The sequence below is a fragment of the Neovison vison genome, chromosome 7 (genome assembly GCF_020171115.1).
Source record: "Neovison vison isolate M4711 chromosome 7, ASM_NN_V1, whole genome shotgun sequence".
Taxonomy (NCBI): Eukaryota; Metazoa; Chordata; class Mammalia; order Carnivora; family Mustelidae; genus Neogale; species Neogale vison.
Window position 1 is genome coordinate 148,735,925 of NC_058097.1, and position 13,299 is coordinate 148,749,223.

The window sequence follows — 13,299 nt, forward strand, 5'->3', positions numbered from 1 at the left end:
CTATCTGGGATCAATGATTTTCAAGGTGCAATTCATTTTATTCCTTTTGTTCACTCCCACACCTATATGACCGGGAGTCAGCTTCCCAGACAGGTTTGCTAATCATAGTCATTCAAGTATTTCAGTTCCTCCAATTTTTCGTTATAAATTTATTACTAACAGCCCATCGTGGGATACCTGGCTGGTTTAGTTGGTGGAGCATTCAACTCCTGATCTGAGGGTTGTAAGCTTGAGCCCCGTGTTAGGTGTAGAGATTACTTTAAAATAAAATCTTTAAAAGAAGAAAAAAGAGGGGCACCTCAGCTCAGCTGGCTAAGCGTCTGACTCAGTTTCATCTCAGGTCATGATATCAGGGTTGTGGGACTGAGTCTCCCACTGGGCTCCATTCTCAGCACAGTCTACTGGAAATTGTCTCTCCCTCTGCCCATTCCCAGGCTCATGGGCATAGTCTCTCTCCCTAAATGAATACATAAAATGTTTGAAAAAGAAGACACATCTCACTCTGCCACTTATTGGGCAAATCATGCAACTCTCTAAGACTCCCTAACTTCATTTGTAAATGAAAGTATTGTAAGGATTAGAGAAAGTGGATTTAGATACCTTGCACAAATTTTGCCCCCTGGTAAGCACTCTTGAAAGTATTATATCAGTATTATTCTTATTATATTAGTATTATTAGTAGTATTAATAAAGTATTATATTAGTATCATAGCACATTATAATTACTTGTCTACATCTCTCCCTCCACTACACAGTAAATTCCTTGAGGGCAAAAAATTTACCTTTGTATCCCCAGCATCTAGCATAACAGTGCTGGGCACATAGTAAACTTTTAACAAAAGTCTATGAAATGCACAAACATGCACATGGTTGCCTTTCCAATGATGGTCTGTCCCAGGAAGGCAAAGAACTTGTCATGGGCTTCTCTTCTTTCACAGCAGCCATCATGGTTGTTGCGCAAATCTGTAAGCATTTTCAAAGTTCACTTATGAGTGGACCAATACATTCTTCTTATTGGGGTGGAAAAGTCACACAATGTGAAGTCTGAAGACCTAGGTTCTAGCCCCCCTTCACTCCCTTACTGAGAGATGCTGGGCATACTACCTAAGCAAACTAGGCTTGTTTTCTGCAAAATGAGGAAGAGAAAAACTCTGCAGATTATCATAATAAGGATGAAACAAGATAGAGTCCCCATATATGGGTAGAATATAACTAAGAGATATAATGGAAACACACTCATATCAGGTTTTATGGTTTACAGGAAAATGGTTCAGCTTCCTGTACATCCCACTCCCGGATAGAATAAAACAATACCATGATTATGCTGTCTTTATATGTACTTCACAAATCTTTTAGAAAAAGCCTGTTTGTTTGTTTATTTGTTTGTTTTTAAGTAATCTCTACAACCAATGTGGGGCTTGAACTGACGATTCCAAGATCAAGAGTTCCACGCTCTTCCAATTGAGCCAGCCAGGAGCCCCAAACCTGGTTTTGATATTCAAAATGGAAAACACTGCCTTCTCCTACCCCAGTGCAATCAGTGAGCAACAAATGTTGTGAACCCGCAGCATGGCTTCACTGGGATAAAAAATGCCAAATTTCCTCTTGATTTTCTTACAAGGTTAAGTCAAAGACAAGGCCACAAATTGGACAATATTTTTTCAAAGAAAAACAGTGTTCTTAATTTAAACCAAGACCAACTAAATGCATTGCTTAGAGAACTATGTTCTATTTAGAAGAGTTTCCTGGTGATCTTAAATTAATCAGAAAACTTTACTTTATTCCAGTCTCTCTTTAAATTCTTCAACATTTATTAGTCTACTTATCTAACTTGGTAATTTACTAAGCATGGTATACTGAGCATAATGGAATCTTTGTTTATAGACTCAAGACCACTTGGCAGCGATACTGGAGAGAGGACTGGAGCAGCAGATGAGTGGTTGAGTTAGATAAACATTAAGATCGCCTTCACATCTCACAATCTGGGAACTTAACAACTAGTTGTACTTTCATTTATGAAAGCGAACATCAATCATCACTGGCCAGTATTTAAGTGTGAACTAATATAGAGCCAAGAGCAAGAGAGAATATTGTTTAAGACTAGAGGCACTGAAGCCAAATTGTCAAGATTTATAGCTTATCTGTGTCACATGCTAACTCTGTGACTTTGAACAAGTTACTTAACTTTTCTGCCTCAGTTTTCTCATGTATAAAAGTGGAATAAAAGTACCTATTTCATAGGGTTGTATGAGCATTAAGAGTTAATACTTCTTGGGGTGCCTGGGTAGCTCAGTGGGTTAAGCCTCTGCCTTCAGCTCAGGTCATGATCTCAGGATCCTGAGATCGAGTCCCATATCGGGCTCTCTGCTGAGCGGGGAGCCTGCTTCCCCCCTTCTCTCTCCGCCTGCCTCTCTGCCTACTTGTGGTCTCTGTCTATCAAATAAATAAATAAAATCTTTTAAAAAAAAGAGTCAGTACTAGTACTTCTTACACTTGAACAGTGCCTGACACATAGTAGGTACTCAAAAGTGTGAGTTATTCTGTATGTTTAATATATGTCCAAATACTGGGAGCTGCCTGTGAAGTATTGCATTAAAGACTTAAAACCTTTGGGACGCCTGGGTGGCTCAGTTGGTTGGAAGACTGCCTTCGGCTCAGGGCGTGATCCTGGAGTCCCGGGATCGAGTCCCGCATCAGGCTCCCAGCTCCATGGGGAGTCTGCTTCGCTCTCTGACCTTCTCCTCGCTCGTGCTCTCTCTCACTGTCTCTCTCTCTCAAATAAATAAATAAAATCTTTAAAAAAAAAAAAAAGACTTAAAACCTTTTAAGGTAGGTCGTAGCTCACTGTAAAAGAGTAGGGGCACGTGGGTGGTTCAGTCAGTTGAATGTCCGACTCTTGATTTCAGTTCAGGTCATGATCTCAGGGTCATGAGATCAAGTCCCACATTGGGATCCATACCCAATATGGAGTCCATTTGAGAGTCTTTCTCTCCCTCTTCCCCTGGCCCCACTTCCCACCCCTTAAGTGCTCCCTCTAAAATAAGTAATAAAATCTTCCTAAAAATAAATAAAGATGAGGGGCACCTGGGTGGCTCAGAGGGTTATGTCTCTGCCTTCAGCTCAGGTCATGTTTGGGGTCCTGAGATCAAGCTCCACAGCAGGCTCTCTGCTCAGCAGGGAGCCTGCTTCCCCCTCTCTCTGCCTGCTTCTCTGCCTAATTGTGATCTCTCTCTGTGTTAAATAAATGAAAATCTTAAAAAAAAAAAAAAAAGTAAAAAATAAAGACGAGGAAACAAGTTCTTGGAGGATGAGTACCTTACCTAAAGTCAGTGCCTTACGGAGTTTGAATCCAGACCCCTCAGCCTCCCAACTTATTTGGCTTCCATCAAAGAACCCTGCTTCCTCCATATGCCAAAATTGAGCACATACAAAACTGAGCTGAATTTACACTAATCCAAAATATATCCCATAAACTGCCTTTGGGAACAATTCTTGATACCTGCTCCTTTCTCATTCTTGGGGCATCTGCGTAGCTCAGTCAGTGAAGCATCTACCTTCAGCTCAGGTCATGATCCCAGAGTCCCAGGACCGAGTCCCATGTTGGGCTCCCTGCTCAGCAAGGAGTCTGCTTCTCCCTCTCCCTCTGCCCCTAACCCTGGCTCCTTCTCTCTCTTGCTCACTCTCTCTGCCAAATAAATAAATAAAATCTTTAAAAAAAAAATCCTCATTTTTTAAAAAACTTATTTTATTTGGCAGACAGATCACAAGTAGGCAGACAGGCAGGCAGAGAGAAAGGAGGAAGCAGGCTCCCTGCTGAGCAGAGAGTCCGATGTGGGGCTCGATCCCAGGACCCCAGGATCATGACCTAAGCCAAAGGCAGAGGCTTTAACCCACTGAGCCACCCAGGCACTCCAAAAATCTTCATTCTTAAGACAGGACAGAAATAACTCCACTAAATGTTCATTTAATTATGGATTACTTGTACCATGACCATGCAAATGATGAGTGACATTCAAACAGCTAAATAAAATCCTCTAAAATGGTGAACCTTCCTTAGCCTGTGTCTTGAGTTAAATCCTGCTGTTCTTACAAAGGACTATGAAATGTTGCCCATTATGATTATCCTGGTTCTTTTCTGAGTTATTAAGCTCCTTGTCTACCAATCCTCTAAGTGTCATCTCCACTGCTACACAATGCTACTTAGTGTGCAAGTCTTGCCATTCCAAAACAGTAACCTCTGAGCTCCTGCAATCTCAAAAGTATCTTACCCAGGAGTAAACATAACTAGCATTCAACAGCTGTTTAACACTTTGGGTTTGAATGATCCAAAGCAGCTATTAAACAACATGGTTTTTCCATTCTTCAAGAGCAGTCCAGTAAAAAGATGTGAAAGAACCTGAAGGAGGCCTGAAAGACCAAAAGGAGGAAGTCAAAGGACTAGCTATGAGGAACTGTTGAGTATTTAAGGAAAAAAAAAAAAAGAGGGGGAGAAGCCAAAGTGAAGCCTTAAGAAACAAGGAGTCTGGCAAGAGCAAATCAGAATTAAGAGAGGGAATGGTGTGGGGGAGCCAGACAATATTTAGAGTTTGAAATGAAAGGGCAATTCTAGAATTAAGGTGGGTTTGGATCCAAAGTCTTACCAAGTTTCTCTGGCTAAAGAGCCTGGGTGGCAATTTGTGGGTGGCCCACACTTAAGAACACACACACACACACACAACTGGACACAGACATAAGTGGTGAGAAGTGTCATGCAGCAGGGAGTGGCAAGAGTCAATCCTAAATGCAGTCATTTGGGTACAATGTGCCCTTCAGAGAGGGCATGGTGACAGCATGGGCTAATTTACAGAGCCGCCAGGGCAATAACTCAGAAAGCAATACTGTCTTCTCACAACAAAACGAGGCAGCCCCAGAATGTTTCATGGTGGTAAAAAGCTGCATTACAGCACACTGAGATCCCGGAACCAATGAAAGGAGACCAGTTTACCAAAACGAGTCTTGACAGAGTACGTTTCTGGCAAATACATTATTATGCACTCATTCTACTCTTGTCCTGGAGAAACTATTTAGTTTCCTTATATGGCCCTTCTCTTCAGCACTCTCCTGTAAAATAACTAATGTCTTCTTAGAGAAACAAAGATAGAAAAGAAATAGAACTGTTCCACTCGCCCCCTCCCACCCCGCCCCTCCCTTTTCAGGGAGCTGCGTAGAGGCAGAGATCCTTGAGAGTGTCAGAGAACTACCCAGTTTTTGAAATCAGTTTTTAAAAAACTGAAATTATTTCTTCCAGAGAAATCTGTGTTGATGGAGGAAGAGAAGGGAAATTCTGCAATTGTCTACACTGGCTGCCAGAATGAAGCAGCCTCATTTTAATGGTGACATTTTTCTCTAATCCCACTAAAACTTTAATTTTTTTTTAAAAAGATTTTATTTATTTATTTGACAGAGAGAAATCACAAGTAGATGGAGAGGCAGGCAGAGAGAGAGAGAGAGAGAGGGAAGCAGACTCCCTGCTGAGCAGAGAGCCTGATGCGGGACTCGATCCCAGGACCCTGAGATCATGACCTGAGCCGAAGGCAGCGGCTTAACCCACTGAGCCACCCAGGCGCCCCAAACTTTAATTTTAATAGTACCAGAACTAAGATACAATGTGCATGCATGGGTAGAAAGACTCACCATATGACATACCAACTCAAAGAAAATGCCAGCTGCCCTCTTAGATGACAATCAACTTCTAATGTTACTCCTCTTCTTAAAATTCTTTAGTTGGCCCTTAGTCTTCAAATAAAATCCTAACTCCTCACCCGGACCCCAGCCTCATTTCTCAATACATTTATTTCCCTCTTACTCCCAAAGTCTGCCATCCATTTCCACCCAAAGTCATGCTCCTCTGCCTAGAAAATCTTTTTCACTCCTCTTTGCTTGGTCAAATCCTACTTACCCTTCAAATATCTGCTTAGCTTTCTCTCTTCTAGAAAGAATGTCCACCCTCCTGAGGTCTCAGAGAAGTCTGTGCTTATTTGTCACTGCATTCTACCATAGGACGTTATAATGTCATTTTACTGGCTTGGCTCTTCCACTAGATCCTGTGGACAAGCATAGGACTCTACTATACCCCTTGTGCCCAGCCTGACATATAGTAGATACACATAAATGTTTTCATGAATAGTATATACAGCTAAGGAATCTCACTTTCTTTTTTTTTTTTTTAAAGATTTTATTTATTTATTTGACAGAGAGAGATCACAAGTAGGCGGAGAGGCAGGCAGAGAGTGAGAGGAGGAAGCAGGCTCCCCGCTGAGCAGAGAGCCCGATGCGGGACTCGATCCCAGGTCTCTGAGATCATGACCTGAGCCGAAGGCAGTGGCTTAACCCACTGAGCCACCCAGGTGCCCCTCTCACTTTCTTTCAAAAGAAAGGTATCTACTCTGGACTGTTTCATAAAATAGGGCAATTATCGGGGCGCCTGGGTAGCTCAGTGGGTTAAGCCTCTGCCTTCAGCTCAGGTCAGGATCTCAGGGTCCTGGGATTGAGCCCCACATCAGGCTCTCTGCTCAGCAGGGAGCCTGCTTCCTCCTCTCTCTCTCTACCTGCCTGTCTGCCTACTTGTGATCTCTCTTTGTAAAAAAAAATAAATCTTTAAAAAAATAAAATAAAATAGGGCAATTATCATCATCTCCCTTTGATCACATTTAGAGCAGAATGATGACCCTGAAAGAGTCTAATCTCTGGTTCATATCCTTGACAACATTTCAGAAAGCTGGTAGCTGCTGGCATCATTTCTCACATCAGGAAGGAAGCCACCATTTGGAAAGCACCTATGTGTTACCACATTTTTTTTTTTTTTTTAAGATTTTATTTATTTATTTGACACAGAGAGAGAGACAGCAAGAGAGGGAACACAAGGGGCGCCTGGGTGGCTCAGTGGGTTAAGCCGCTGCCTTCGGCTCGGGTCATGATCTCAGGGTCCTGGGATCGAGTCCCGCGTCGGGCTCTCTGCTCAGCAGGAAGCCTGCTTCCCTCTCTCTCTCTCTCTGCCTGCCTCTCCATCTACTTGTGATTTCTCTCTGTCAAATAAATAAATAAAATCTTTAAAAAAAAAAAAAAAAAGAGAGGGAACACAAGCAGGGGTAGTGGGAGAGGAAGAAGCAGGCTTCCCGCTGAGCAGGGAGCCCCATGCAGGGCTTGACACAGGACTCGATCCCAAGACCCTGTGATTATGACCTGAGCTTAAGGCAGATGGTGAACAACTAAGCCACCCAGGTGCCCCGTGCTACCACCTGTATACCAAATTTATGCTACTTAAATACATATTTTTTCAGTCTTGACAAATCCAGAGTTCCTCATTTTAGCTCTATTTTGACAAAGAACCTGAGGCTTAGAAATGTGCCCAAGGTCACATGGGTAGCAAGTGATGAAGCCAAACAAATACAGTGTGCAAGATCAGGACTACATTTTCTCCGAAGCGAACTAAAAATTGAGTCTGGCTGAAACTAAGAGTTCCCATGGGACTGAAAAAATGATGAAGGCAGCAAATAACTTGTTCGTCTCAGACTACGGGGTGTGTAATTTTAACAATATAAACTGGAAACCAGCCTTGTCTCCATTCAGAGTTGAGGTGACTGCACACTGCGGCTGTCCTGTTGAGTAACCGCCCCAGCAGACATTCAGTTTGGAGCACTGTTTTAACACAGCTTCTCAAATTTATTTAACTCCTGTGGAGAACACAGTAGAGTTTTGCTTAAAAAGGAAAAACAAAGGCCACCACTTTACTCCTGCCTAAACCTTGTAGACAGGTCAGAGGTTAGGCAGCAGACTGGATTTGGTGATCACAGGATTTGCATCATTATTTCAAAGAGGGAACTCCGACCACCACCAAGAATTTTCCCAATTCAAAATTCAGTTTTATGAGAGATCCCAGCATAATAATTAAAAAAAAAAAAAAACTAGACTGTTTTTTCTTTAATTTTCCATTCTCATTAAGAAAAAGGACTAGAGGCAATGACAAAAATAACCACCTAAAAGAGATCACTCTCCAGAGGGTTTTTTTGGAAAGATAAGTTGAGGCTTTCCATCCTTTTACATTTTAAAAAAAAAGGGCTATGGAATATGTCAAGCTTTACTCTGCTTGCTACACACAGCCTCTGCCTTCTCAAGTCCTAGACGTAATGCCAGGACTCATCTCCCAAACTTCTGGTCTCAATCAAGTCCACACAGTGCCTGGCCAGGAAGCCCCAGGGGACGGCTGGTAAAGACGTTCACGTTAATCCAAGGTCAGTCGAAGTCCTAACCTTAAACAGCAGACGGCTGACTGCATCACGATATACGCAGGCTAAGTCAGACATCCCTCGTCTGTCAGTCGTGAGCCACGCCAGCAGCCCAGCCTGCATTCCTTTGCCTGGAACTCACTGTGCAGGATTCACTACACCACCACCTCTATCCACCGAGCTCACTATCTAGCCATAATGGAAACTGCTCAAAAGTTATCACAGGACTAGATGATTTTCCATAAGTAACAAATGAAAATGTTTTACTTGCTGTTTAGTCCTAACAAACTCAGTTTCTCCATCTTTTCTTGGCTAGCTTGTATTTTTAGGCAAATGGGAGGGTTAAAAATACAGATGAGCAACATCTGTATAAAAATGTGTGCTTTCTCTCTTCCATTCCTGGAAAGTTGCTGTTTCTGAACATTCAGGTTCCTCGAGAAGGAGAAATTTTTCTTGACTATTGTACCCTGCACGTGGAAAGGGATTTCTCTTTTCAGCCTCCATTTCATTGGCTGGCGTTCACTCTCCAGGTACTGAGATTGGGAGCGGGAGGAGACAAAGCTCAAAAGAAGTGTAAAGCGCACTGTGTGTCAGCAACATGGCAAGGCCTCCACTGCCATCAGGGTGGACACTAAGTCATTTCTGGTGGAGTCAAACATTATATTTCTATTTGTGCTCTGCCTGAGGCTTTCCCCTACCTACTAATTGCGAGTGAAGGTCCAGAGAGCTTTTGTGAAAGGGGGAGAACACAAGCAATGTGCTGGTCTGTAGCCAGGAGTCTGTGTACTTTCTAACAGAGGAAGAGAGGATTAGAGAATTACAGGGAGATTTTTGTTTCAGCCTTTAGTCCAACCAAGATTTAAAAGACTTACAGAAAATGGCTTCACACAGAAGTACGGTAGTGGGGAAGGGATTATAGAGGGAGTGGTAAACACGTCCTGTAAAATTCAGGGATAAATGAAGACCCACACAAGTCCACAGAATGCAAAGGAACACAGAGGAATACTTCCTGAGCCGTTAAGTGCTCAGGGCAGAGGGTGTGTAGGGCCCAATGAATTAGCAACTAAATGGCATCAGTGATAATTCTGAAACCTGTTCCAATTTATTTTTGGAGTGGATTCTTCTCCAGAACAGGTCAAAGATTGTGCTTAAGAAAATGTCCTTAGAACATAACAGCTTCTTAAATATTCTTTTGCCTCTTGCTTCCAGGTGCTTTCCCTTTGGTTAAAAACCAGAAAGAGTATATACCTCACAGGATGGAAGAAGTCTTTTGATATAGGCAAGGTCAGGCACAGGATGAACTTACACAGTAAGTGAGAGTCTGTCTGTCTTGGTCTTCTCCTCTGACCACTCCATGTCTCTGGCTTAACAGAGATAGCAGTTCACTTCCTCTGGAAGAAGCCAGTAATGGATACTTGTCTGTTGGCCTTGCCCAGAGCAGCAGTCCCTTTCTTTGGGCCCTTTCGTTCTTCTTTGGGTTCTTTTTTCACAGTCATAGTGGAGGGTCTGTGTATGGAGGAGTTCTTCATCTTAAGCTCCTCTTCACTATCTGTGCAGGATTCACTCTCGTAGACTTTTTCAGTCACTGGCAGAATAAGGAAAAAATGGGATAGGAATGGTTCGAGTCATTTAGAACACTACAATTAAGAGAATGAGATGTTGGGTGCCTGGGTAGCTCAGTGGGTTGGGCCTCTGCCTTCAGCTCGGGTCATGGTCTCAGGGTCCTGGGATTGAGCCCCACAATGGGTTCTCTGCTCAGCGGGGAGCCTGCTTCCCTCTCTGACTGCTTCTGCCTACTTGTAATCTCTGTCAAATAAATTAATTAATCTTTAAAAAAAAAAACAGAGAATGAGATGTCTTGTTCCCTCTGGTTCCCTCAGATCCTCTGATCAAAGCAGGTGTGCTCACCTAGTCCTGAAGCTTTCTTCCACTGGGAGATCACATCTGGCCACAGGTGGGAAGTCTGTGTATTCTGAGCTCACACAGACTCTAGCTGGGGCTCAGAATCAACATTCAACATTACTGTGTCATGCTACGTCCTATGCCTTTTAATGGGCCCTTATCATTTGATTACCCGAATTCTGCACTTGGGTCCTTAGTCTATGCTAGCTAACTTCTTAAACTCTGCACTGAAATTGTCTGTATCTTAAACACCTACTTCTACCTCCGTGCTTTGACTAACTTCTTCATCCTCACTTCCCTGACCCAATAGTGCCTACCTATTTCCATTGTTGGTTTCCCTAGCCCTAATCTCTGCTCTATTTGCCAGTCCCCATCCTGTCCAACAAGGCTTACAGTTAGACCCTCCTGGCTAGCTCTATCCTGGTATCATTCACTCTGCATATCCTAAGTACAAAGAAATGTAGATTACTCAGCTGTTCAGTTCTTAGTTCAGAATGACTCAAGACTTAGTAGTAGTCTCCATCATGATGATAACTGCCTCAAGTGACAAACTTTATTGTTTTAAGTAAGGACAGTGATAAAATGAGAAACAAAGTTACTAATTCTCTTAACTTCCTATCAGCCGAAGGCATATTTTGCCTTCTCTTATACCAATAATATTCACTGATCTCTTCCCAATGGAAACTTTGAAAAGTGAGCAGTCAGTACAAAGCAGCTGAAGAGAGACAGGCACAGGCACTAACTTCTGACAACGATGTCACAGAGCTGATGGGCGTCTCTTCAGTATTACTGAGGCACACAAACCATACACGAGAAACAGCACAATGCCACCCTCCTGTGACTAGAGAGAGCTGCAGCAGCTGTATAACCAGCTGTATGACCGTCTAAATTCTTTCTCAGACTTTCTGCAGCAGGAGGATGAAGAGAAACAGTAAAGGAAAGCCTCTCCTCTTCGCTGAACACAGTAACCTAATGCGATAATAAATGCACAAGCAATTGAAGTGAAAGGTATTTTTCCCATTAAAGAACAATAATAGTTTTTATTTTTTTAAGATTTAATTTATTTATTTGACAACAGAGATCACAAGTAGGCAGAGAGGCAGGTGGGGGGGTGGGGGTAGAGCAGGCTCCCCGCTAAGCAGAGAGCCTGATGTGGGCTCTGATCCCAGGACCCTGAGATCATAACCTAAGTCGAAGGCAGAGGCTTAATCCACTGAGCCACCCAGGTGCACCAAGAATAATAGTTTTAAGAACTTAATTACTGATTGTTCTTTCTAATAAAATATATTAGTCAAACTGTTCCAGAGGCAGTGGCTTTGGAATCAAACAGATCTGCATTTTACCATCTAGTCTACTGACATGTTCTCAAACTTTTGGTGTGCATCAGGATCCCCTGCAGGGCTTGTTCAATTTCCAGTTTCAGATTCAGTAAATCAGGAATAGACCTGAGAATTTGCTTTTCTAACATGTTCCCAGGGAATGCTAGTCTCCTGACCACACTTTGACAGTCAGTGCTCTTTCCTCCCCTGTAAAATGTACCTCACAGATGGTACAGATGCACCTAGTAATCTTAGGCAAGTACCTGCCCATGCTATTTTTCTCCCCTTACGATGGGAAAGCCATGCTGGAGGTCAACTGGCTGTGGCCAGTGGAGCATCCCTTCTCCACAGCCATCTAATGCCATTGAGGTTGCATAATTAACAGTTCCTCCTCAAGAACTCCTAGGATTTGTCATTACTTTCAAGAGCCTAGAATTCACTTTGCTGATTCCTGTCAACTTAAAGGCTAAAAACACTGATAAGCTTTAAACATATATCTTAAGTGTTCTCAAAGGCCTTACTACTCAATTGTGCTCCACAGACGAGTGCATGAGACTCTCCCCTGAGTTTACTAGAAATGCAGAATGTCAGGTCCTGCCTGAGGGCTTACTGAATCACAATTTGATTTTTAGCAAGGTCCTCAGGTAATGCATCTACTCAGCCAAGTTTGAGAATGTTACTCTAAGATACTTAGGGAATTCCCATGGCATACCTATTAGTTTAGCAATTATGATCCCTGAATACCACCACCATCTCACAGGCAAATTGAAAAGCATTATGTAACTGGATTTTTGGAACAAACTTATGAGCTCCTATTTACTCAATATCTCAAATTAGGAAAGTCTGAAGAGTCACATGCAGATCTAAAAAAGAAACAACTTACTATTAGTTGGTGGTATAAGACTTGCTCCTTCATAAGCTATATTTTGTATTCAAATAGCAGGTCTATAATATTGAACTCCAACATCAATTAGCTCATTATTTCATTACTTATTACTGAAACCACTGGTTGTCTCATTGCCAGTTCTGTGCAATGCACTGCTTGAGGGAGTTAAAAACCAGTCAGGGCAACACCAACAAAATTTCTTAAGCAGCACACTTGGTGTACCTCGAGAGCTGTAAGAAGGATTTCTATTTTCAAAGCTATAGTTATTTCAAACTACAGGACAAAGGAGATTTCAATATAAAAAATACAGAGTCTTTATTTTAACTGAGTAACATGCAACTGTTCTGACCTACCAAGTTTACATGGGCAACATTAGAATTATTATTCTCTACTCAAACAATGTTTTGCTCTTAGAAATCCACCTCATCTAGAAGTCTACCCCAAACTTATCTTAGGGGCTCAACTCCCCAGTTTCCACAGCAAACTCAAAGAAAGAGAAAGACCAGTTTTTAAAACTCCCATACCAACTCTGACCCAGCACAGGATCGGGCAAACCCCCTGTGCTGGTACACTGGAAGAGTCCAAAAAGAGAAAGGAAAACACAACTCCTTTGTTGGTAACAAGAGCCAAGATTCATTAGGTTGAGCTTGGACTAAAAACCTTAAAAAAAAAAAAAAAAAGCTATGAGAACAGTTTTCACTGCAGCATCCAAGGCTCTTAATAGTCCTGTCTAGAGACAGGAGTACAAAAAACCCACATCCCATACCTGGCCCAAACGTGAGTGCTGTGTTTTGAACAAAGCAATAAGTAATTAGCCACAAACTCCCAATGAATGCTCACAATGATATATCTGACATTTTCTTTTGGGGTAGGAGGAGGAAAAAACTAGTGGTGATGCTTTTGTCCTCTTGAATTTAAAAGAAAAAAA

General features: G+C 42.3%; 1 protein-coding gene across 2 annotated transcripts in view; it reads right to left on the bottom strand.

Moving 5' to 3' along the window:
* Window positions 1-288: 288 nt before the first annotated feature.
* The window catches only part of POLD3 (DNA polymerase delta 3, accessory subunit), a 57,207-nt gene continuing 44,196 nt past the window's right edge, over window positions 289-13,299 (bottom strand). The window contains exon 12 of one of the 2 annotated variants that reach the window (XM_044258544.1): window positions 289-963. In XM_044258544.1, coding sequence (XP_044114479.1) covers window positions 833-963 — 131 coding nt within the window. In that variant the 3' untranslated portion in view covers window positions 289-832. Of the gene's footprint in view, window positions 964-9,334; window positions 9,850-13,299 lie in introns of those variants that run through there. The other variant, XM_044258543.1, reaches the window with a different exon arrangement.